General features: G+C 44.1%; 1 protein-coding gene across 1 annotated transcript in view; it reads left to right on the plus strand.

The window, feature by feature from the left end:
* Positions 1-25,773, plus strand: part of PPP6R3 (protein phosphatase 6 regulatory subunit 3) — a 126,208-nt gene that overhangs the window by 50,620 nt on the left and 49,815 nt on the right. The window contains 6 exon segments of the mRNA XM_032641257.1: positions 3,294-3,526; positions 7,908-8,094; positions 11,377-11,514; positions 14,549-14,614; positions 16,786-16,898; positions 21,452-21,565. Coding sequence (XP_032497148.1) covers positions 3,300-3,526; positions 7,908-8,094; positions 11,377-11,514; positions 14,549-14,614; positions 16,786-16,898; positions 21,452-21,565 — 845 coding nt within the window. The 5' untranslated portion in view covers positions 3,294-3,299.

Genomic DNA, 25,773 nt, shown 5'->3' on the forward strand with positions numbered 1-25,773 from the left:
ACTGTGTTTTAATAAGACCCCATGGAAGTTCGGTAGCGTTGGTTTAAAGCTCACTTGACTTCAAGGGGGTGGTATGTTGATTATACAGAAGCTTCCAGGTGCTGAGTGCCGGTATGTCTCAGCCACCAGACCGGGCCTTTCTCATCTACTCACAGCCAGTTTACTTGTTTGAGGATATTGGGGCTTAGAGAGGTGAAGTGGTTTTCCTGAGGCCTCAGTGTCAGGCATTTGTGGAGCCAGCATTGGAATCCAGTATGTTGAGATGCTTAAGAGTCCTAACAAGGTTTGAGGAGAAAATGATGTTTATTTGATGGAAAGCAAGTGGTTGTAGGTGGTTTACATAAACCACAGTTGGGCCCTGTTCAATATACTCTACCAGCAGAGCCTTGGCAGATTCTGCAGAGGGACTGACGTCCTTCTCAAACCTCTTGCACGTGATTGAGCCACATCACCATACCAGGTCCCGTGTCATAGAGACAAGGTAGCACCTTTTGTTTCAGAAACAAAGTGTCACTGCTTAACTGCTTTTGAAATAAAGGTACTGTGGCCCAGGTTTTGCTTCCAAGAAGGATGATATTTTATTAATTTCACAGGACCCTTAATTAAAGCAGTTGATCTATGACGAGTAGATTTATGGATCCTTTGGTCTTATTTTATGCATATATGGTGATAATTTTCACTTGTGTCTTCAGTTATGAGGAAGGCGGAGCATAGCAGAGGTTGTGCTCTGCGGCAACTCCTGCCCACACACTCTTCAGCCCTTGTGGAGAAAACCCTATTTTCAAGGTACCTCATTCAACTTATAAAACAATTCTAGGATTTTGCAGAAAGATGGAGGGTAGTTTGCTTTTACCATTTCTCTCTTTGTCAGTATTGATTTAAAAGCCTGTGAATTGGTTTACTGTAAGAAATTGTATTCCCTCTTATCGCTAAATCCTGTTGAAGTATACCTAGGTTAAGAATTTTAAAGTGTATTTATGTTTACTAAAAGTGAGCTGTTGAAGTTCTGACTTTTTTCAGTTTCTTCAGAGTATCTTAGTTACATTTTTTAAAGGACTCCATTTACCTCAGGGCCCTGGGCAGTTGAGCTTTGCAACAGTTAGTTCATACCTAGCTTGATTTTACTTCAAAGGGCACAACTAGAAGTAGGGCCAAGCCAGGGGTAACTAATTTACCAGTGCTGTTCATTTCCAGTCGATTTGCTGTTTGATTAAAAGATAGAATACATAATGTTTAAGAGTCTACTGGGGTTATATTTTATTTTTAAGTCGGTAGTATACCTACCCAATTTAAAGAAAATGCACTGTGGAAATGTATATTTTAAGGTGTTCTGATTTGAAAAATGCTATTCTAATTTAGGATAGTGGAAAGCAAAAGGAGTTAGGCATTTTAAAACAGATAGTTGCTCAAGAATTCCTTTTCTTGTGTATAATAAAATATGTATAATAACACACGATGTCGTGTGCTCAGGAGTTTGGAGGAGCTGGTTGGTCAGATCGGCCATCCTGCTGGAATACAGACCAGATGTGTATGATGGCTCATCGTAACCTGGCCTAGGACAGGCTCTCAGATCGGCAGGCAGCGATCTTCCTCGTGGTGATTTGGGGGTGCAGGCACCTTCCTTTTGGGCTCTGCAGTCCCTTAGGGCCTTTTTTGTCATCAACATCCAGCCAGATGCCGGGGGGAGCACATGGAGGTTTTTATGGCTCACAGTACATTGGAGAAAACTTTGTAGTGTGGCCATATCTACCTGCCTGAGAAGTTGGGGACATGGTCTAGGTGAGTGCCTAAGGAAGGGAGAGAATGGATCTGGTAGACAGTCCCGCCTGACACCACATGGCTCCGCCCCTCCGGGCAGGCTGTGAGGACTGTGGGGGACATGCCCGTGTAGGTTCAGAGATGGCAGAAAGGAATGTGTTAGTCAGCACTCTATTTCCTCTTGAGCAAGGGATGCTAAACTTTTTCTGTAAAGTACCAGATAGTAAATATGCAGGCCACCCATGGTCACTGTCACATATGCTTCTCTTAAACAACCCTTTAAAATTATCAAAGCCATTCTTAGCTTGCTGTCTGTGGGCTGGATTTGGTCTGTGGGCCGAAGTTTGCCAACACTTGCTATTTCATCACCACCAATTATCAGTTTTCTCTGTAAATCAGTATATGATGAGTTACCTTTATAAGGTTAAAATTTTGGAAGTCAGTTTTTAATTGAGGTAGATAATGTGATTATATCTTGATCCATATTTTAGAAGTATGACTTTGGTTTGTAGATGTTTATAGTTTTCAGTTGATGAATATGAGTGTATATCTTGTTTATAACTAGCCAGTAGTAAGGGCTTGATATGAGATTTGCTTTTGTGGTTTATTAGTACTTTTCATTATACTTTGCCTTTATGTGTGGGATTACAAAAAAATGAAAAGACATGCTACTTTAAATGAGACCTATTTTTTTTTTGAAGACTTAAGGCTAAATTGTTAACTGTGTCCAGTTTTCTGACTTCAAGTGGAGAGACCATTAGATTAGCAGAAATTCGGCTTATAGACCAAAATAAGCACATACTGACCTGATACCAGTGGGACGCGGGAAGGTATTTGAATGTCACTAATGGCTTTTCAGTCAGTGACTTTGCTGAAGTATTTAAAATAAGGACAGTGAACTCTTTTGTCTGTAGACATCCTAGGATCGAATTTTCCGTGATCAACTTTGAAGACAAGGTGTATGATCGTTCTTTAAGGTGATCTTGCTACAGTTTTTCGTTTCTTTGTTAAGAATGGCATAGGTTTTGCCATTTTATGGCTTTCAGATTTTCAGCTGTGAAAGTGCTGTCAGTGGCTAAAAGTTCTGGTTCGTGGTGGTTATTTATTTAATGTTGTAATATTCTGATGAGTACCATGTACTTAGGTCTCGATACTTGTCATTTGTTACTGAAGATACTAGTTCTGTGCAAGAATGTACGTTTCACCCTGAAGAAAGGGTTTATTTCCTTCCTTTCCCAGCACTAAACTCTTAAAGTATGGGTGGGTTAATTTTGCAGGTTAAAATCATCCCAGGTTTTATCATTCTTTCAGCATTTTCAAGTCAAAATTTTTTGTTATCAATAAAAATATTTTCTGAGAAGGAAAAAATCTTGCCAGTTTTACTTATTTAGAAAGCATTTTATAGATTCGATATGGAACTTGTTTTTCTTATGTGACCCAACTTGACATTTTAGACTGTAAAACTAGATGGAAACTTGAAAAATTAATATGTGAAGTTGAAATTGTATTTGAAATACTCTCTGCATTTTGTTTAGAGCAGCATGTTTTGGAAATTTGATCTTCACTCATCATCCCACATAGACACACTTCTAGAAAGAGAAGATGTAACACTGAAGGAGTTGATGGATGAGGAAGATGTTTTACAAGAATGTAAAGCTCAGAACCGCAAACTTATAGAGTTCCTGTTAAAAGCAGAATGTCTCGAAGATTTAGTCTCATTCATTATTGAAGAACCACCTCAAGACATGGATGAAAAGATCAGATACAAGTAAGAAAATTCAGTCTTCTCTCTAGGGTGGGGCTGAAGTGAAGCGGGGGTAGGGTATATTATCGTCCTTGTTGTCTAGCAGCTCTGCAGGGCTGCCGTAGACCAGTTACAGAATGTTAACATGTCAAGAGCAACAGGCTCAGTGGAGCAAACAATCCGTTCTAGAACTAAGTCCAGTGAAATCACAGGATTTTTAAAGTGAACGTTCTAAATTTTGGCCAAAAGGTTTTGTCTAAGGGCAAGGTGCATTATAAACAGTGATAAAGTTTCCTAAAATACTAAGACAATCCAAGTAAGTATTTTCTCTTTTTTGCGAATAGGGAGACAGAGATGCTGTGACTACTCACGATCACACAGCACATCTGGGCCAGAGCTTGTTGTATGAACAGCGCTGCTGATTAAATAAATTCTGACCTTTTGTTAACTGAAAATAAGGGTATGGGTCTTGGTCAACATTACTGTAGCTAAATTTAAGCAGCTAACACCTTGGATAACTGCAGTGGATTTATCTACTTGACCACTGGTGTCGTCAGCTTATAACACTTTGTATTCGGATCCCTGGAAACTCTGCGAATATTCCATATGTATTTAAAGTGTTGGGGTTTCAGTTAGTTACTCTTCCATCTCCAACTCTATTGAAATATTTGTCCCCCCCTCTCTGCCTGAAAATAGAACCAATTCAGGAACAAAACAAAAAGTCATTGATTAAGCATTAAATAAACTTAATGGAATAGGAAGAAATATGGCCTACAGTAGATTCTCCTTTGCCCTTTTCCCCCCCGTCTGTCCCCCTTTTCAGATATCCTTTCATTTCTTTGTGGGGAGAGTTTTGCTGTCAGAGGAATGATACTTAGTAATGCTTCCAAGTTCTCATGGCTTGGATCTTCAAGGAAGTCATGTTCTCTGCCAGCCTTTAAGGTTGACAACTAGCATGCAGCACGTCTCCACTCAGAGAGCAGTACCTCAGAAAAGTAAAGGACAGAAATTTGACAGGAATAGCAGTGTACTCCTTTCGCCCCAAAGATAGATACTTTGCTACTTTGGAATTCCCTTCACAGTGAACCAGCATGTGTGGATGCTGCTTGTCGTGGGGCTTATCCTGGCTGGAGGCAGCGTGGTGTGGGCTTGGTATCAGGCCCACCCGGGATGGGTGTAGCCCTCTCCTAGGAGCTCTGAGAACTTGAACAAGAGGCTTACCCTTCTTGGATCTGTTTTCTCACATGCTGAATGAAGCTAATACTTCTTTAACTGGAGAAGAGTAAGCAAGCCTTGTGGAAATTGCTTATTTTACCAAAAAGTAGTCATGGCATCTGTTGTATTGCCATGCCAGCGTTTTTTGTGCTACCTTTGAGGTTGAGAGAGCAGGTGTGTTTCCCTGGGCATGCAGCCTTCTAGAAGGTTGGCACCATTTCGAGGGAGCATGGCTTGAGCTGAGCAGAGCAGTTCTCTGCTGCACTTCTGGCCTGGACAGAGCCACCAGCTGTGGTAACATACACAGAGCCGGATAACTCGGACAGCTGGATTAGCACAGAGCGGTTTTTCAGAGGGAATCTGAAAGCTTCTCTGGGTTAAGGTTGACTGTAGTCATCTAAGGAAATTTAGACTAGTGCTTTTTAGTTTACAGATGATGGGGTGATTTTGCTGTGTTTTGTGAAGTTCGTAACTGCGTATCAGTTACACATGTGGATTGAACCCATCACTTTTAATCCAGTGCTCATACACAAGGTGTTAAAGGTTTGTCATTTTTACACTGACTTTTTAATCTTAATGACAGATACCTCAGTTTTAAATAATTTAGCAGAAATTTGAACAGAACTTTAAAAATAGGTCCTTAAGTAGTATTGTAAACCCAAAAGCTGAGATGCTGTTGGTCGGGTCAGGGTTCCCACAGAGGGACTTCAGAGACAAGAGGAGAGCCCGGAGGGGTGCTTCCCTCAATGTCAGGGGAGGCCAGGCTTCAGGACGGGGAGATGGGACAGGGGGCCCAGGGGATCCAGGGGCTGTGCTGACAGGCCAGGTAACCATTGGCATTTACAGCGTGGAGCACATGGGCCCCTTCAGTGCAGGTTCTCCAGGTTGGTGGACCCGGAAGCCAGGCTGCAGTGCTTCTGAGGAAAAACTGGAGACAAAGCAGAGAGTTCTTTCAAGTAGTTCCCTGGAAAAGGAGCAGAGAGAGAAAGTGGGAGCTACAGGCAGATGTGGAGCCGGGAGAGGTGTGGTGGTTGTTTTTTTCCATAGATGCGAGAAATAACGGTGTGTGTATGCGCTGGTGAGGGTGATGCAGCGCAGGGGGAAACGGGGCTGGTGTGGAGGGAGCGGGAGGTCTCGTGTTGCTCTGTGCTGGCCTCGGTCGAGAGGACAGTAGGGTGGCTTCATAGTGGGAGGAGGAAGGGGACCGGCTGGAGGTCAGGGGTACGGTTGGGCTGGACTCTCTTCCTATCGCTTCTGTGCAGCTGAGGTCAGAGAGTGGGGTGGGGCTGGAGAGGCCTTGCTGAGGGGTGCCGTGGAGGAGGTCTTGGGGTGTTTCCGAAGCTTGTTTAATCTTAGGGAGGTAGGGAGGGAGAGAGAGAGTAGCCCCAGCCTGTTCTGAACCAGAACTTTGAGGCTTTGCGTTTATGCCTGGACCCCCACATGCGTGCTTCTTTAGCTCAGTCAGACCTCCAGGTCACCGGTGGAGAAACAGGTGAAAATTTTAAAAGCTGCCCACGCGTTCTTCTGGACCTTCTGCATCAGAATTCTGAGACTACTGTGGCTGGAGCTGGCGTCTCCAGCTTTTCCCGGCCCTTTGCCAGCAGCTTCCAAATTGGGGCAGTTGGGCTGACTCCGCCACCACCCCCGCAACCCCAGCCCCGTTGCAGCATTCGGGCAGTTTTATGAAGTAGAAGAAAAAGGGGAATTAAGACAGCTAGTATTTATTTATTCCAGGCCTCCTTCTCGGTATTTTGTATGTATTATTCTCCCCCGTGAGGTAAGGACTGTTGTCTTAATATTGCATCCTTGGAAACTGAGGCCCAGAGAAGGTAAGTAACGTGCCTGAGGTCATACAGCTTGTAAGTGGTGGAGACAGACTCTGAGCCTAGGTGGTGTGACTCCAGAAGCCACACCTGTCGCCATTGCTTGCTCCTGCCTCCGGCACTTTGGTGACTTTGTATTGTGGGGTCTTTGAGCCCATGTGTTCTGTGAAGTGAGGAAGGCTTTAATTTGATTGAGCCAAAGCCTCCGGAAGACAGCGATTTGATAATGTGATCTTTGGGGATATTCTCATACGGTTCAGTGTTCCTCCCTCATGGCAGAGCTACTAGGTGCTGCAGCTTCTGGTCTGTTGCCAGTTGCTTCTCAAGCCCGGCAGCTGCTTGGATGCCTCAGGGGTGCTGCATGGCTTCCGACCACACCCTTTACCCCTCTCTTTTGCCATATAGCTGCTTCTAGCTGTTTTGTCACCTCCCTGTCCTGATCAGCATTTGAGCTTGCCACTCCCTGCTACTCACCTGGGAGGGATAAAGAGCAGAGAGGTGAACGGTGGGAGGGGGAGGGTGTAGTCTGGATGGGCCTTGGAGTCTCCACTGTTGCTCTGAGAACAGATGAAAAGTCATTTGTGGTAAAAGAAGTGAGTGGAGAAAATGCATCTACTGCCTGCTTTTCAGAGAGTGCTCTTGCGCTCAGGGCAAACGTGCTTTAGGGGTACAGGTACTTCTAGGGCCGTGGGGCCTGTGTCCCACAGGAGTGAGATTGATGGTGGGCTGATCCCAGAAGATCCTGGAAGACTGGTGTGGAGAGCTCTGTATACGGTTTTCCCACCTGGGTAACTCAGGCCGTGTCCTGTTCTCTCCTGAGTATATCAGAATATTTATTCTCTTAACATGTCATATGGACTGAACTCTTGATAGCCCAGCTTTCTAACTCTGGTTACAACCCATCTGAGAATACAGGCAGCCTGTCCAGGAACCTAAGTGTGCCTTGAATAGTTAAGGGTGCTGTGTGCAGTGCAGTTTCCTGGAAATGGGCGTCCCCCGCGGTTGTCCTATGAGCTGTGCTGCTTTGCATGCCAGAGCAGGCTGCTGAGGGCTGCGGCCCCAGGCTTTGACCTGCCCCATCGCGCCTCCTCCTCTGAGGAGGCCCCGCCCTTGCCTCCTGAGTCCCAGGTGTGCTCTAGTTTTGTTGGGTTAAAGCTTGGTTTAGAAACCATTTTTTAGACACAGAAGAAAACTCACTCTATAATCTCTCTAGATTAAATTGAACGGAATGGATTGAAATTATTTTCTAATTCCCAGAAGATGACTTTATTTTTCACAGAGTTTTAGGAAACCTTTCTGATTTGCATTTTACTTTATGTAATTAAACTGTTAATACAGATGATGATATAAGTATCCTGTTCTTCTAGGTATCCAAATATATCTTGTGAGTTGCTCACTTCTGATGTCTCCCAGATGAATGATAGACTGGGAGAAGATGAATCCTTGCTAATGAAATTGTATAGCTTCCTCCTAAACGATTCCCCCTTGAACCCACTACTTGCCAGTTTCTTCAGCAAGGTGCTAAGTATTCTTATCAGCAGAAAACCAGAACAGGTAAATATTGTTTTCCAAAAAGGTAAGTATTAGGGCTGATCATCCCCCTGAGATGATCCCCCAGTAATTTTGTTGCTTCAGTGTTCTGAGTGTGCCTTAAATCCAGGTTCTGTAAAAGGATATGTTTTAAACCTTAAGCATTCTAAATGCTTGCTGACTTAACGCTGACTTACTCGTTAATGAATACATCCTAATTTGACCTCTTCTTTTCTGAGTAACTCACATCTCGGTTTTTCAGTGTACTTTGCTTCCTCTTTTGACAGGTGGTTGGAAGCGTGAGAATGTTGGGGTCCATTTGTGAGGATAGTGTGAGGAGGGTACACACTGGGTGCTTGGTGTGTGGGTGGCATCTTAGTGACTATGGTAAAGTAACAGTTGACTTATTTTTTCTTTCCCCTAAGGATGATCACAGGTGAAACTTAAAAAGCTTTCCCATAAATGCAACTGATGGTTAGTTTATACAAATGGTGATTGTTTCTGTTTTGACTCCACTCAAAAACTTGAGCCATCTGGGTACTGACTGTCATGTGCGTACACATGGAGCTCTGCTGTTCCTGTCCGGTAGGGCTTAGCAGGAGCTCATTCCTCACTGTTAACGCCAGGAACCTCTCCCCGCTCTTCCTCCTCTTCCTTCATTATCGTGGTCATCTTCTTCATGGTGTTGTCCATCTGTGTTCCCACATCCCGCCCCCTGCCCCCCCACGCTTCATTTTGTTCTTAATTCAGATGTACTGTACTTGGGAAACTTACTTTCCAAGTATCTGTCGGATGTGTAGTGGTTCTCGAAAGTGTGGTCCCTGGTCCAACAGCATGAGGACCACCTGAGAACTTGTTAGAAAAGCAAGATCTTGAGGCCCATTCCAGACGTACTGAATCAGACCCTCTGGGGGTGGGGCCAGCAATTTGGGATTTAAGAAGCCTCCCAGATGACCGTGGTGCACGCTGAAATTTGAGAATCACTGCTCTAGTGGGAACTGGTGTGGAAAAGGACCTGCTTACGAGGAGGCTGTGATCCACTTATGGAAACAGGCACCCAGGGAGCAACAATAGCCTCAGATGCCTGAGTGCAAACTAGCAGTCCTACAGAGTGCAGCCAGCAGGGGTGTGATGACAGGGGTGCAGGGGTCACACCAGTTGGGCCTGGCATCCTTCGTGGTGGAAAACAGGCTCCTTGACCCGTCCTTGCTGTCAGCAAACATGGAGGGACTGGAACTATTTTAGGCCCAGCATGTCTGTCCTTTGCCAAGGCAAAGTGGATACATGTCTTATTTTAGACGAGGCTGTTCTTTCATGTTCTTAATTGAGCAGGATTACCTTCCTAAGTGTATTGGAATTGAGGTTCTTTTTCCTTAGATAGTAATCCCTAAATCATGATCACTGCAATACAGATTGTCGTTCCTTCTTCTGTCTTTTGATGAGAAGTGACAGTACTACTGACTGTTTTAGGAAAGTGCAAGCCATCCCATCAGTCTAAGGTACCTAGTCAGTTCCAGATGGTTGTAGTCACAATTGAGACAGGGCTCACACCTTCATCATGCTTTTCTCCTCACTCTGTTCTAGGGAAACCCAAATTTGTGGGTCCTGGATTTCAGTGTACCTTTATTATAGAGTGAGAATACACTTAAAGCTCTGTGTTGTTCTACATATTTGCATTGGTCTTCGAGGCCAGACATATTACCTGTGTAAGGAACATGGCACGTGCCAATTAAATGCCGAGAGGAGGGCCCATTCGCTCTGCTGCTCGTCGGGCTTCTCATTTAAGCCCTCAGCCACGAGAGGATTCGAGAGCCCTTGCTCTTTCAGCTTCAGGGAAAGGTCACACTGCACCTTTCTATCCTTTTGAGAATTTTGAGTGTAAGTAAAGGTTTCCCATCACATAATGTATTAGTAAGGATATATGCAACTGCAAGTAATGGAAAAAATTCAGACTCAGTCTGACCTAACCAGTACAGACATTCATTAACTCGTGGAGCGGGAGGTCCAGCTGCGTGAAGCATCGTCAGTGTTGGATGGGCGGGCCCGCCAGCAGTGCGGTCCTCCAGCTTGCTGTCCCTGCTGTGCCACCACGGCACTGGCTGGGACTTGTGCCTTTGGGCTCCAGAGTCAGTGCTTTTGCCCCTAAATAATGCAGTATTTTGGCCACATTTGACTTTTTCTGCCTCTCTTCTCCACTGTGCTTTTAAAACTACCAAGTGACTCAGTTGTGAGTGGATTAATTATGTATAACTTCTTGAAGGTTTATGTTACAGAGTTCAACCTCATTGTCTAGAGAAGCAACATGTGATGGTTAATCCTGCATTTACACCCGATGGTGTGAGGCAGTTTTTAGTTCATCCCTGGCTGTTAGACGTTGTGTGGGATAACGGCAGACTTGTGGCTTTGGGGGCATTTAAATCTGAGGGCATCCACTTTTTAGCTTCTAGCAAGATATTTCACTGGTCTGAGCCTCAGTTTCCTCATCTGTAACACTGAGTTGAGCAGCCCTGCCGCACAGGCTTCTGAGAGACTCCGGTGAGACTTTTGGCAGGGCAGCTGCCACGCTGATTGTGCTGCTTCTGGGACTTTAGAACAGGTCATTTGTGCACACGGACAGAAACCAGAAAGTACACAAGGGTGTCCAGGACAGAACAGGTGCCTTCTTCCACCTGCGCAGGAGAGACCCAGGTGGCGGTCATGACTGTATGACTGTTTTCATAACTCCTCGGGGTAACTGTCAGCCTCTTCCACACTCACTCACCCTCCTTGTGTTAATTTGATCAGGTGAATTGCTGACATAAAATGCAAATGTGATTTTCTATGGCGCATGAGTTAGCCACTTTGATGTAGAAATCTTTATGTTTTTTTGTTTTTCTTACTTGCTAGAGTACAGGTAGGATTTTGAATGTTTATTCTGTGTTTTCATGTAAAGCCTAATGGACTTGCTTTATGTCCATAAACTATTAAGTGGTGTATTTGCTTGCTCTTTATAGGGTGTTAAATTTTTAGTCCTCATTCTTTGAGAATTAATAATGAAAGTGAACAGAAATAAAAGATTATGGTGTGTTTGTATTAGGGAACATGTGATAATTTAAGAGATTTTTTTCCCCAAGAGGTTTTTGAATACTGTAACAATTAGAAGGCTTTCCAATTTGACATCTTACTACTAATTCAGCATTTGCTATTCCTTAACTTAAAGTGGTGGTGGATTTTGGCAGGGGCAGCTAGATGGGTCATGACTGAAAGCATCCTAAAGTTGATAGTTCCCAAGTGATGTGTCTTTCAGTTGTGGCTGTTCTCCTCTAGATTGTGGATTTCCTAAAGAAGAAACGTGACTTTGTGGACCTTATTATGAAGCACATAGGAACATCGGCCATCATGGACTTGTTGCTCAGGCTCCTGACGTGCATTGAGCCCCCACAGCCCAGGCAGGATGTGCTGAATGTGAGTAGGATCACGGCCGCTGTGGACGGGCTGGGGAGTGGCGCTCGAGCTGCTGGGCTGCTCAGTCTGGGCGGGATTCTAGGGGATTGCTAGAAAGTGGTCTGGGAAACGGGGGTGGGGGGTGGATTCCAAAATGGGAAGAGATTCAGATTTTTCAGGATTAGGATTCCCGACGTGTACATCCCTAGGTACATAGGCTGTCTCCTTGTGAGGGGTTCTTTCCCTTTGCTGGTTTGTTCTTCAGTGGGAGCTAAAAGTCTCATCTGAGAATTCTTTCTTGAGAAGATGGTCACACTGCAGAGATATCTCTGAAAGTCAAAAAGAAGAGGTGTTGGCATTTCTAGGGAATCTGGCTTCAGAAGTAACTTTCTTCTCGTGGGTACCTAGGAGCATGGGATAAGAAGGAGAAAGGAGTTTACCTCCAAAAGGGCACATATTTTACAATTTGGTGAGGTGGTTATTTCAGGACATGTGTGTATCCTGAGGCGCTGCCTTGGGTGGGATTTGGGTGGGCACATGAGGGTGTGAGTGACTTGAAGATGAGGTTTCTCACAGCCTCTCGTCTTTGCTTCTTGTCTTCTGTCTCTTCCTCTCTTTTGTCCCTTTCACCGCCTCCTTCCAGAACCATTCCCCAGTCCAATCCATCTTTTTTGTTTTTTTAATTAATTAATTTTTGGCTGTGTTGGGTCTTCGTTGCTACGCGTGGGCTTTCTCTAGTTGTGACGAGCGGGGGCTACTCTTCGTTGCGGTGTGTGGGCTTCTCATTGCGGTGACTTCTCTTGTTGTGGAGCACAGGCTCTAGGTGCATGGGCTTCATTAGTTGTGGCACGTGGGCTCAGTTGTGGCTCATGGGCTCTAGAGCGCAGGCTCAGTAGTTGTGGCGCACGGGCTTCGTTGCTCCACAGCATGTGGGATCTTCCCAGACCAGAGCTCAAACCCGTGTCCCCTGCATTGGCAGGTGGATTCTTAACCAACCAGTGTGCCACCAGGAAGTCCCTCAATCCATCTTTAATACTCAACCTCAAACCTTAAAACTCTGGAAACAAGTTTTATTGAAAAAGCTAAAGACCTGAAGGCCCAGAAGGAGGGTCTGTCGGGTGGTGTCCCAGGGAAGGACATGTTCTACCAAGGTGGGCAGGCGTGCCGGAGCGTGTGTTTGTGTGAGTAGGAGAGTCTGGGGGTTGGGTCAGGGCTGGGTCTGTAGGAGCAGGCAGAGGTCTACTGAGAACCGTGGTCATGTGAGGAAGTCAGCTGCAGGGGCCTCGTGGATGGCCTGGGAGTTGCCTGTGGGAGAGGGCCCTAAATTGGGACTCTGGCCCTTTTTAGGTGTGCTTCTGTGGATGTGAGTTTCTTCTCAGTAGAGGTTGGGGATTCCAGGGAAGGTGGTTAAGGATAAGAGGGATGGTCACCTTTATGTTTGGATTATTATCGGGGGAAATTATTCAGTATGGTTTCTTAGAATTCCTTTGGTCACTGCTGGGTTGAATTTTAGGGCCCACTTCCAAAGGAATAGGTGCGTTTCTGGAGGGATATGGTGGTGGGTCGTTAATAAAGGCATAGGTCGGGGGAAGGGTAGTTAGAAACTCCTAAATGTCTTACTTTGATTGGGGAGCCCACCGTGGGCTTGGGCTGTCGGTGCTTGTTAATAGCTGTGGAGTCAGTGAGGGTGGGCGTTTGATTCGTTCACTGCCCACAAAGTTTCCTACTTTTTCCCTTGCCCGTCAGGACCTTCTGCCCCACCTCCTATGTAGAGGTGTTTGCATCCTGTTTTAGGTCGTTGCTACTCAAAGTTTGGTCCCAGACATCACCTGGGAGCATGTTAGAAATCCCAGGTCTCACCCCTGCCCTGCTGAGTCAGAATCTGTGTTTGAACAGATTCAAACACAGTGTACTTCACGTACACATTTTAAAACATCTTAAAATGTAAAGTTGGGCCTCTGCCTTTGTGGTAGTCTCCTAATAGCTTTTTTTTTTTTTTTTTTTTTTTTTTTGGTGGTACGCGGGCCTCTCACTGCTGTGGCCTCTCCCACTGCGGAGCGCAGGCCCAGCGGCCATGGCTCACGGGCCCAGCTGCTCCGCGGCATGTGGGTTCCTCCCGGACCGGGGCACGAACCCGTGTCCCCTGCATCAGCAGGCGGACTCCCAACCACTGTGCCACCAGGGAAGCCCCTCCTAATAGCTTTTGTTTGCATTTTCCTTTGGCATGTTCTCCTTAAGGAGCCTAGAGACAACCTAAGAATTTCTCCACGTGCCTTTAGCAAAGCGTGTCCGATTTCTTGCCACCCACCCCACCCCCAGCCCCGCCGCCATCTCTGTTAACCTTTGGGATTTTGTGTGTGTGCACGCCCGTTCCAGGTAGTGAGTGCCTTATTACGGTGTTCCTGTTCCTTGTGGAACTAATATTACGCCGGCTGATTTTTCATTTATTCTCATCCCCTTCATATTTTCATTCATGGCAGTATTTCATATATGGTGGAAGAAGAGAGTGTCCTAATCATGGTGATAGCTTGCTAGCATGTGGCAGGGCAGACAAACTCTGTTTCTGTGGTGCCCGCCAGCCCCCACGTTTCCTGCGGTTGTTTTGGTTTTAGAAGGTAAAAGTTCATCATGTGTTTTAAGCCAGAGGCTTGCTACTAAATATTGCTTTTCTCAGCCTTTTTGAAGCTCTCTTAAAGTGAATGCTCTCTTACAGAAAATGTATAAGTTCCATTCCCCCCCGCCTTCATGTCCAAAGTACAGACCGTTTTAGTACCCAGTGTCTGAGAATTAACATCACTAAGAAACTGATGTATAGAATTTTTGGATGTGGGTATTGTGACTTGGGGAGTAGTTGGTACTGTAGCTACTGTTAAAATAATATATTCACTGGCATTTTCCTTGGGGGACTTTTAATTTCCTGTAGTGTTCAAAGTCCAGAGAAAACCTGTAACATTCTACTTAAAATGTGATGGATATTTCCAAGTATGTTTATCTTCATTGGGGCTTGAACAAGAGCCACTCATTGCTATGATTACTTCTACAATGTGTTTTACAGTGGTTAAATGAGGAGAAAATTATCCAGAGGCTTGTGGAAATAGTTCATCCATCGCAAGAAGAAGATGTAAGTTCTCTTGGGTGACTATAAACTTGATTTAAAAAAAAAAAGTGAACCATGTTTATTTGGGCACAGAGCATAATGGTACTAGGTGTGAAGGTAGAGGGTAGGTAACAGCGATCACCTGGCATTCTTCAAGTTGGCAGGTTTCTAAACGCCAAAGGCTTTTTAAAATATTGCATTTTGCCGATACTCAGAAAATTTCCCGGAATGTGAAACAGTGAGCCTTGGGTCTAGCTCCTTCTCCTTTTTAGAGCTAAGACTTCGTGCTGCATCTGCTTGCCTTTATTACAAACCTCCTCCACACTTTGTTTTTCTTTTATACCCATCGTTAGCCCAAATGATGTGGCCACGTCTGTGTGCATTTGTTTTTTCCATTCTGGCTAAAGCTTTCCAGACAGCGCAGCAGGATCCTGGTCACCATTGAATCCTTAAGAGGGATGAGCTCTTGGTGGTTCTACTTCCTGGCTCAGGCTTTTGTGCCGACAGGTTTGGCCTTTGTCCTGGGTGCTAAAGATGGACTTGGCAGTAGAATTGAAGCTGCTTTGGAGTTTGCACGTTGAGCTCCATGCTGAGGGGATGCTTGGGGGCGGGGTGGGGTCTCCAGGACTAGCGGGTATGCTGCTGTAGAGGAGGCTGTCCCCCTACTTCTCTGCTGCTGCCCTTGTTGCTGCCTTCCGTAGTGGACTGACTCTTGTGGAGCTGCCAGCATTTGGCCATTTCTGCCTATGGAAATGACAGTTCCACGTGGTTCAAGGTAGTATCTACAAAGGAGTTGTTTCAAACAACATGCAGGGTATGGCATGGGGCATGGGCAGCCTCCTTGGATGCCTCTAGCTTGGACTAACCGGAGAGTGAGCGCCATAGAGGAGACAGTGCAGAGGAAGGAGCCTGTGGCCGGAGCGTGTTCTCCCCACCAAGACAGATTTCCTGTGGAGGTAGATGTAGCCCCTTCTACTGCAGTCCATTAAAAAACTTTTGGTACCTGGAGTTTATCTAAAGCAGGCTCCCCATCCCACCGCCCCCTTCAAAAAAGAAAAGAGCTAACCATTAAAGGGGCTGTTGATTCCCACCCTCCCCTGAGACAGTACATCATGTGCTCCCTGCAGTATCGTTACTGCTGACTCTCAGGAAGGACACTCCAGTGTGTGCACGTATTGGGTGCTAGAGCTTCGACGGCGCCCTCGGCCTGGTTGGGGTGATGAGCCCTCCTGCTGTGGCTGGGGGAGTTGGATGGTTCCAAGAGCACATTTCCCATGTGCTGGAAATGTGGCCGGTGCAGGCCGAGGAGAGTGAGGACAGGAGCGTGGCCTGCCCTATTCCTGGGGTAGGGAGGACACATCCACAGACGAGGCTTGCTCATCACTAGGTTCCTGCTCAACAGGTACTGTCCCTGTCTGAAGGGTCCAGGAGAAGTTGACAGAGGAGAAGCCCAACTCTGCAGCAACTTTTTTTTGCAAAGGACAAAGCGTTTGGGGCATCAGCACCTTCTCTAACTGACTTGCAAGAGAAGTTAATTTTGTCTTTTGGACAGTCCTGTTGATACTTCCGTTTTGTATTAAGTGATGAATTGCATATATTTATTGAGGAAATGTTAGACTCCTGATTGCAAACAGTGGATTTTGATATCCTGGTGTGTGTTGTCATCTGTGCTGGAACCTGCTGGTCTCACTGGGCAGGTGATGCTCAGTGCCACATGCCACGGAGCATAGGCGTTTGGTGCTGAGATTTCAGAACTTTCCTGTAGAATAGCACACTGCGCACTGAAAGAAGTAATATTTCTTATCCATTAGTATATTCCAGAAAGCGGCGTGTATTTTTTTAAGCCAAAGAATTGTGTTCATCTTTCTTTGCTGCTAAAAGGATATAAATTTGGGGGGTTATATTTTTCTTCAAGTATTTAATTAAAGAAATTTTTCCTTGTCAGAACTTTAATTACATTTCCCTACACAAAGTAACATGTATTTTGTTTGTGGTATTGTTAAGTAAAGCCTGGAAGGGTAAAATACTCATGCTTGACATATGTTATTTCTTTGGACCCTGGCTTTTTATTCACTGTAGCTTATGGCCAGTGTTAATTTGTGTTACTTCTTAAGCAGTTTCTTCACTAACTTTATTTTATTATAAATTTGACTTCTGATGTGTCTTATAGTTAAAATTGTACCTCTTTCCTTTAGCGGCATTCAAATGCATCACAGTCACTTTGTGAAATTGTCCGCCTGAGCAGAGACCAGATGTTACAAATTCAGAACAGTACGGAACCAGACCCCCTGCTTGCCACTCTAGAAAAGTATGTTTGAAACTCTCTTCTTGTTCTTTCTTCGTATTGATGCTGTTTGATGTGCTTCCAGTGTAAGTACTTGGTAAGTGTTTCTTACGTGGGAATCGTGTCCCTGGAAAATAACCTGTGGGTGGCTGAGAAGGCAGGAAAACCTGCTTATCTGCTCTCAGCCAGTCGTGATGCCCATTGGAGACTTACAGGGTAAGAATGTAAATAAATGACATTTATATGTAGACTTTGAACTTTTCAATAACTGTAAACTAAATTCTATAAAACTATCATGGATGGGGCAGTGACATCGTAACTGCTGTCACTGCCTCCATGGTCTTTGGGGAAGATAGGTATATGAAGTAATTTGACCCATCTTAGTCAGTGATTTTTTTTTTTTTAATTTTTTGGCCATGCCGCGTGGCTTGCGGGATCTTAGTTCCCCGACCAGAGATTAAACCCGCACCATCAGCAGTGAAAGGGCCAAGTCCTAGCCACTGGACCACCAGGGAATTCCCAGTCAGTGATTTTTAATCAGAAGTTCTTCTTAGGATCCACTATACCTTGGCAGCTGACTCGGGTAACCTGACCAGACCTGATTCGAAGGGTTATACATCTTGTCTGTTTTGTTTCTTTATATTGCTTCTGCCCTTATTTTTAGATAATTCCTAATGAACAGACATCTCATGTGTTTCAGGTGGAAGACAGCTTGGGGGTGGTGTAGTATTTTGAAATCTGCGAATGGCCAACCTACCATACTGGTATTTGTAGATTCATACATTTTCAGGAAGAGTATTTACCATCAAGTATGGGCATACATTTGCCTGCATCCCTACAACTGAACGTTATTTTAGTAAACAAAAATAAGGCATTTCCCCACTTTGGATGAGTAACTGGAAAGAGTGCCTACAGTTAGCGTTGTTATGTACGAATGGCAGTCTCGCATCAGTTTACTGCTACTGTTGTTCTTCCTAATGACTTTGTTGGAATCTTTTAGTCCTCCTGTACATTGAGACTCGTTTGCATCTTTTGGCCGGGAAGACCCTTTTATTAAACTAAGACATTTGTGTGTATTGTTTACTTGGCAAGTGTGAGGCAAACAAGGAACAAATTAGAGACAAGGTATCTTGTTTTAAACTCTGTATTCTGAGAAATAAAGTTGTATTTTCCCAGTGTGCATTGTAGAATAGGAAGGAATTGACGAGTTCTCTCAAGTAGCAAGACAAGAGATTATCAGCTTCTGAGTAAAATGTCATCTTACCTGCCCCATTTCAGTTATTCTTGGGCATTATGGCATATGTACTCCTTTTATAATATGCAATACCAATAATTGTAGTAGAAACAGGTTGAACCATGTAAAAATTAACTTACTCAAGGTTAAAAAATGTTGACTGACAGTAATTTCATATGGTTCATGACTGCACTGTCCACTAGAAATATAATGAAAGTCACATGTAATTTAAAAATTTCTAGTAGCCATATTAAAGTAAAAAAATAGGTGAAATTAATTTTTATGTTTTATTTAATAGGTACAAAATAATACTTCAACATATGTTCATTTAAAAATTATTAATGAGTGAGTCTACATTCTTTACTTTGTGCAAAGTTTTGGAAATCCAGTGTGTATTTTACACTTAGGGCAGGCCAATTCAGACTAGTTACCTTTTGAGCGTTCTGTGGCCACAGGTGGTGCTTGGCTCCCTTCCTGGACTGCAGGTTCACCCCGAGTGTCAGGCTGGTCAGTAGTAATCACTGAGTTCTTCTGTGCCAGCCCTCTCTTCACTCAACTCTATTTGGGCTAAACGTGGGATCTAGCTGTTGGAGCCTCTGTATGCACTAGCTAATATATTTCACACTGTGTTTTTAGTCCTGGATCAGGCAACTGTACTTTGATGCAGATAGGTACATAATCAACATCATTAAATGTTAGTCAGAGTAAACTTCTTCAACTACATGGTCCTAAAGAGTCAGGGGCTCCATGGTGTCACTGAGTTAAACCTTCACTGCACTGAGCATCGGGGAGACTTAACTCTGTAACAGTGCTTCCCACACTCTTCTTGAGGATGAGAACCAACCCTTTTTAATATCAGATGGGTTCCCACATTATAGTCGTTCTCTTTAGTATCTGTTGATTGAGGAAGTACACAGTGACCAAAGGCTCCTGTGAGCTTAGTAAGCTTTTATTAATTTTAACAGTATCTGTGTATACTTTATATATTGTTATATATCTGTATGTATTTGATTATCACCTAATAATATATAGCAGTGTTGTGTTATAAGCCAGTCTACTCGGTATACAGGCTAACCCCCACATAAACACCGTATGTGTAACTGGAAGTGTAGGTTAGCACTGCAGGAAAAATTGGAAATGAGCTAAGGTTAAAGAGAATGGTCATGGTGGGTAGGGATACCAAAAGGTCTCGAAGAAAGTGGACCGAGGTGTTAGGTAGTGAGTGTTAGCTTGGGAAACAATCTGAGCTTAAATTGAATGTATTTAATTTAGTAGCTCTGTTGTGGGAAAATCTGAAGTTCCAGAATTCCTTTAAAACTAGTTGTGTTAGGGAGGGTTGGACCAGGCAGCTCCTAATTCTTGATACTAATGAGCTGACAGTGGGTCGGCCTCTGGGCCGGGTTGAGCCCAGTTATTTTTATAGATGCGAGTCTTTAGCTGCCCACACAAAAACAAAACAAAACAGAAGTGCGCCATCGTCTCAAAGGCCTGGGTGAAGAACCTGGCTGGCCTCGTGCGTAACACAGCTCACATAATGAACTTTATTGGTGTTTGTCCAAGAACTCCATTTTTTTTTTTTTTTTTGCGGTACGCGGGCCTCTCTCTGTCGTGGCCTCTCCCGTGGCGGAGCACAGGCTCCGGACGCGCAGGCTCAGCGGCCATGGCTCACGGGCCCATCCTCTCCGCGGCATGTGGGATCTTCCCAGACCGGGGCACGAACCCGCGTCCCCTGCATCGGCAGGCGGACTCTCAACCACTGCGCCACCAGGGAAGCCCAAGAACTCCATTTTTTAAAAAGTGGAAGTGAATATGTCTTCTCACTTGTAAATAAATGCCTTATTATTTAAAGAATATGAAGGCATTCTTTTTATCCTGTTTAATAAGCTCAGTTCTTCAGTTTATGATTTCTTCTGTATTTGGTGATATTTGTATGTTTAGCTAAGACTCAGAATGTGGCTCAGCTTCTGTGTTGCATCTTGACGGTCACATTTTTGCTGGTTATTGTCTCCTTTTTGTCCATTAGTAGAGCGCTCTCCATGGGTATGGTAGACTTCCAATTTGATGCAGCCATGAAAGAGTGAGAACCTCTTTGTTAGCCACTCCCTTCAGGCGTCAGGGTTTACGAAAGGTGATATTGCTCTCTGGAAAGTTAGACACTACAGCTGAATGAGAAGGTGGACGTCTACAGTTGGATGCCCTGTCGGTACCCCTCTACCTGGGGTGAGGCTGCTATTTGAAGAATATACGTATTTACAAAAAAGCAGTCTGTTTTCCAGAGCTCAGTTCCAAGTTTAATAGTTATTCTGTAGACTGCTGTGTGTTTAGTGACTTTTACAGTACTGTTTTGGGTAGAGATCTCACAAGCAATTCTAGTGCTGGTCTGAGAGTACTTGAAAGCTACTTCCTCCAAGGGGATCCTCTGAAGTTATGTTAGATACCAGTTTTATTTGCTTCCCCCAAAGAGGAAGAGATTCTCTCCTACTTGCTGCCCTAACCTGGTAAAGGAACTGGTGTTAGTAGCCAGTGAGCACAGCTGTACCTTGGGGTGACTGGTGTGTCTGCCAGGTGGGCACCAGGGACAACCAGCTGTCCCTCTCATTGCTAAGGTGATTCCATTTCTTAATCCCCATGGGTTCTAAAAATTACTGAGATCCTAAGAAACTAACAGGTTACCCTTGTATTCTACATTCATTGTGACCTTGTATACACGTGTGGGGGGTGTCATGGGAAGAGCCTGTGGAGAATACTTTTGGGGCAGGAGTTCAGCCACACCCATCTCACTGCTACCGCATTATTTTGGTTTTTACCAAGTTTTAGTTGTGGAGTACCGTGCAGCAAGTGACGTTATCGCGTATCTGTTTTAGATGTTTGTTAATTATACATGAATGCCTTTGTGGGAAAATATTTATGGTTTCTTTCGTAAAAAGTCCCCTCCTTCTGTGGGGCTGAAGGGTTCTGAGTCTTTTTACCGCCCGTCCCCACCATCTGAGTAGGAGGTGACTTCCAGTCGTGAGGTGTTTGTTGGCTTTCAACAAGATTGGCAAAGGCACGCAGGGCCCAGATGACTTTGCTGAGGGGAGGGGATGGGAATATATATGTGTGTGTATATATATATATGTGTGTGTGTGTGTCTGTGTCTGTGTGTGTGTGTCTGTGTTACATTTATGATAAGCAAGATCACTGGCCTTATAGATATATTAAACATAAAATATTGTTAATAAATATGCACAAATGAGGTTGAACTCTTTTATAATACTTGTCTTATTGATACCATGATCTTTTTCTCCGAAGTTGTGTTAAACAGTGTTACAATTAGCGCTTGACTATTGATTTGTTTTCCTAGGCAAGAAATCATAGAGCAGCTCCTATCAAATATTTTCCACAAGGAGAAGAATGAATCGGCCATAGTCAGCGCAGTCCAGATATTGTTGGCTTTACTTGAGACACGGCGACCGACGTAAGTTTTCCTTTCTATCTTGCGAAATGAGCCATTTGGTTTTGCTTTTAGAATTTTTAAAAGCTAAGAGTTAAGTTGTTGGTTGATCGCTACAATATCATGCCCGTGAATTTCAGGTGTTGAATCTTTTTCTACTATATAAATAGTTTTATATGAATGGGATGCATAGGTGTAGTTGAACTATATGGTTTGGTAAACACTATTGGCAATATGTGGATTCTAGTCATTTGGGGTATTGTAGTAGTTACCAAAATGCTTCTTTAATAAGTCAAACCCATACAGAATGGCTCAAACACAAGAGAAGCTTATTTCTTGCTTATGAAAATTGAAAATAGGTGTTCCTGGTTTGTATGCAGCTCTCCTCCAAGTGGCAGTTCAGGGTTCTTTCCATCTTGTAATTCTGTCCAGTGCTTGCTAGCTTGAGGTTTTGGGTTGTTTTTTTCCGGGGTTTCACATATGAGGCAACTACAGTTCATTAGGCTGTTTAAAAATGGACGGACAGGTGGCTTGAGGCCTTAAGGAAAACTTTGTGCTGTGTGTTTCAGAATCAGAAATATAGTCTTGTTTTCCCTATGTATGTGCCTCTGGACAAGCCAATTAATATTTGTCATATTATTCTTTACAGTTTATACCCAAAGCTAATTTACTTATTAATTGTCAGAGTTTTCCTAATTGTTCTCTGGAGAATGAGAATTTGAAGAGGTATGTATGTGTTTGCATTCCGGGAACATGTGGTTTAGAGATTAGAATTTGTATTTTCTTACCCACTATTGGATCCATCCAGTAAAGCAGAGGGCATGAAGAGGAGGAGAGACACGGTCTACTGTCAGCACATGAAAATTTAGCCATCCAGCGTTTCTGGATTTAGTTTGTGATGTCATTTTGGTTTCCAGCAAAATAGTAAACACAGCCTTACCAATCCCTGCTTCCCAAAGTCTTCATCTCTATTTCTGGTTCTTTAATCTCTGGTTAGTGATAATGGAAGGGCAGTGTGGCAGCACTGCTTCAGCTATGTTGTCATTTGGAGTTGTATCTGTAGTTTTGACTTTGCCTGTGTCTTCCCTGGTAAATCATATTTTAAATAACGTAACCAATAACTTAAGGTATTAATCAGGTGATACAGGACTGTTATCTTGCTACTCATGCTGCAAGGCAGTTGCATCATCTCTCAAAATGGTTTAAAAGCACATGAGCTGGTGCTGTGAGATTTATATTGACAACTCTGGCTTGAGAATGGAGACGATACAGTAATAAATGACAGGAAGGAATTTCTGATCAGAAGGAACTTATCCTCAGACCACAAAGGTTTATCAAATACTGAGCACGATTAACTTTAAAGAGGGGCAGGTGGAGGGGTGGTGGACAACTGAGATCTTAGCCTTATCCTTATGTGATTTCTGAATCCCTAGGATAAAGGATAAATCTTAAAAATATTTGGACAAGAAAAAAGTGGGTTAACTACAAAGCAAATCACGTTGCCAGACATGTCATTTGTAAAGCTAACTAAACACTGAAAAACAGGGGGCAGGATTGTGACCCTGAAGCACTTTTGTTGCTGTGTGAGGGCAGGAGGCATTTTCAAGTGTATGGACCTCAGTGTCCCACCCGTGTCCTGTACCTGGGCCAAATTACTCGAAGATGGACTTTACCGAAGTCAAGCAGAAGAATAAGGTAGAATAAAGAACTTAAGATAAGGAAATATGTTGGTGAAAGTAATGATAAATGAAACAGATAGGAACGTGACAATTCATATGACTATGAAAGTTATGTTAAGAATCAATAATTGAATAAGTCAAATGTTGAAAAAAAACCCAATAAATTCCAGATTATTTTAATAAAACTCAAGAAATAATGAGAGGGCTTCCCTGGTGGCGCAGTGGTTGAGAGTCCGCCGGCCAGTGCAGGGGACACGGGTTCGTGCCCCGGTCCGGGAAAGAAAGGAGAGAAGGGCTAAGTTAGTGCACAATATAACTCTTATCTTCTGCTGAGGAACTGAGGTACTTTGATACACAGTTTCATTTTTCATCTTAAAAAAATGATAGTGCCAATGTGTTTTTTATAAACGTAGAATAATAGTAAGTTATGTAACGCCCAAAGCGCCTCAGGTGCAGGGAGAGTAAGGGCACCCTGAGAACTACAGACTCAGGACTTTGCACATACCTGCGAGCCCTGCTCAGGAAGTACTGGAGGCCGGGTAAGAGCCCTGAGAAGGCCTCCCTTGCAGAGTAGGGCTGCGGAGTGCAGCAGCAGGGTCCTTCTCCATTCCCGCCCCTGCTGAATAAAACCCTGAAGCCACTGGCGAAAGGGCGGCAAACCCTGTAACCCTAAAGACACGATGAGGAGGAAGGGACCAGGAAAAAGCCTCTGCCCCACAGGACAAGCAGGGACACTTTTCAGGGCCCAGGCTATTAGAGAGCCCCTACCACTGAGGTAAGGGCAGGATCACCGAGAGGGCCCCACCCCTGAGGTCCATGAGCACTTCCGCTGCCTGAGACTGAGGCTGAACCAGAACAACAGAGCGGTCCTCCCCACCAGGCCACCACACATCGAGTGACGAGAGCAGCGTGCTGGCGGAGGGAAGGCTGCAGTGCGGAAGGAGGCCATCAGCACAGGAGCAGGCTTGAAGGGAAGAACCTCAGCCAGGGGCAGAGCAGACAGAAGTTGAGAAAACCTTGGCAATGCATCCCTAACTATAAATACAAAGTGACTTGAGACACATTTAAAGTCTTCAGTGTGCCGAGAGAAATCAGTCATAGGAACAACAAAACCCAAACCTAACTCAGCTGCTGACTATAAATTGATCCAGAAACCCCACACTAAAGACCTAGAAAAAAAGGGGTGTATCCATTGCAAATACTAGTTATATCGGTCTCTGTTGTCTTACACAGCATGTCCACGTCACAGCTAAAAAATTGCAAGACAAAGAAGCAAGATGAAAAGAACCCAAACAAACTGAACTCTCAAGAGAAAAAGCAGTCAGGAGAACTAGATTCAAAAATGTTAGAACAATCTGGTAGGGAATTTAAGATTAATGTGTTAAAGGCTTGTGGGAAAAGTGAGCAATATGTGAACAGATGGAGAATTTTAACAGATATGGAAGATCATACACAAATGCTAGAAATGAAAACTACAACAGAAATTGAAGAATGCCTTCGGGCTCATTTGTAAACTTTGACATAGTTGAGGAAAGGATCAGTGTAGGACACTAGAAGTTACCTATACTGAAATATGAAGAGTTAAACCAGGAAGACAGTTGCTTTGTGAGGCCTAGAAGTCACGAAGCATCACCAGGAACCAGGAACCGTGTGCCCAGATCTCAGTTTCTCATACCATCCTCCAGTAAAGGAACCAGGGCTTCATGGAGAAATGGCTGGTTCTGCAACTGGGCTAAGAAGTATACAAGATGAGTGTGGACCATCCTGTAGTGCAGACAGTAAGGACGCGCTCAGAGAGAAAACCACAGCACCGGGCGCGTGAGAGGGACGCGGGCCAACTAAAAGAGCTCCCAGTGGCCAGAGCTGGGAACACTTGCACAATAAAATAAGGCAGTATTGTTTTATAACACAAAGTATAAAATACCCATGAGTTCATACTGATATAAATAAGTGACCGAATAAGTAAAAGGGGGTGAAGAGACAAACCTCCCCTGTGGGAGAATTCCAAATAGTTCATAATCCCTTCTCAAGGATGAAGAAAAAGACTGTCCGTTCTTGACGTGTAGACTGCACCTCATGACTTCCTTCTAAAAAGTGCAGTATGAAGAGAGAATAAAATGAGAACTTGACGGTTACTCTGTCAAATTTGCCAGAGAAATCTGACCAGCACTTCCTCAGCCATATAATCAAAGTCAGCAGCCAGCACTGTTGTGTTGATAGTATGTAATGAAAAGGTCGTTTTACTTGTGTGTTCTTCCTCTCAAAGACCCATGATCATGAGAAAAATGTTAAGACCAGACCCCAAATGAGGGACATTCTGCAAAGTACCTGACCAGGAAAGTCTGAGTAACTATCACAGCCAAGAAGAGGCTAAGGACACTTGAAAGCTAAATATAGTGTGGTGTCCTGGGTGGATTCTGGGTCAGAGAAACAACTGTAGGCAAAAACCAGGGAAATCTGGATAAAGTATGGATTTTACGTGTAAGTACTGGTTCATTAATTTTGACAAATGTAAGATAATAACAGGGGAAACTGGGTGTGGGTCACGTGGGG

This window comes from Phocoena sinus, chromosome 8 (assembly GCF_008692025.1).
Source record: "Phocoena sinus isolate mPhoSin1 chromosome 8, mPhoSin1.pri, whole genome shotgun sequence".
NCBI lineage: Eukaryota > Metazoa > Chordata > Mammalia > Artiodactyla > Phocoenidae > Phocoena > Phocoena sinus.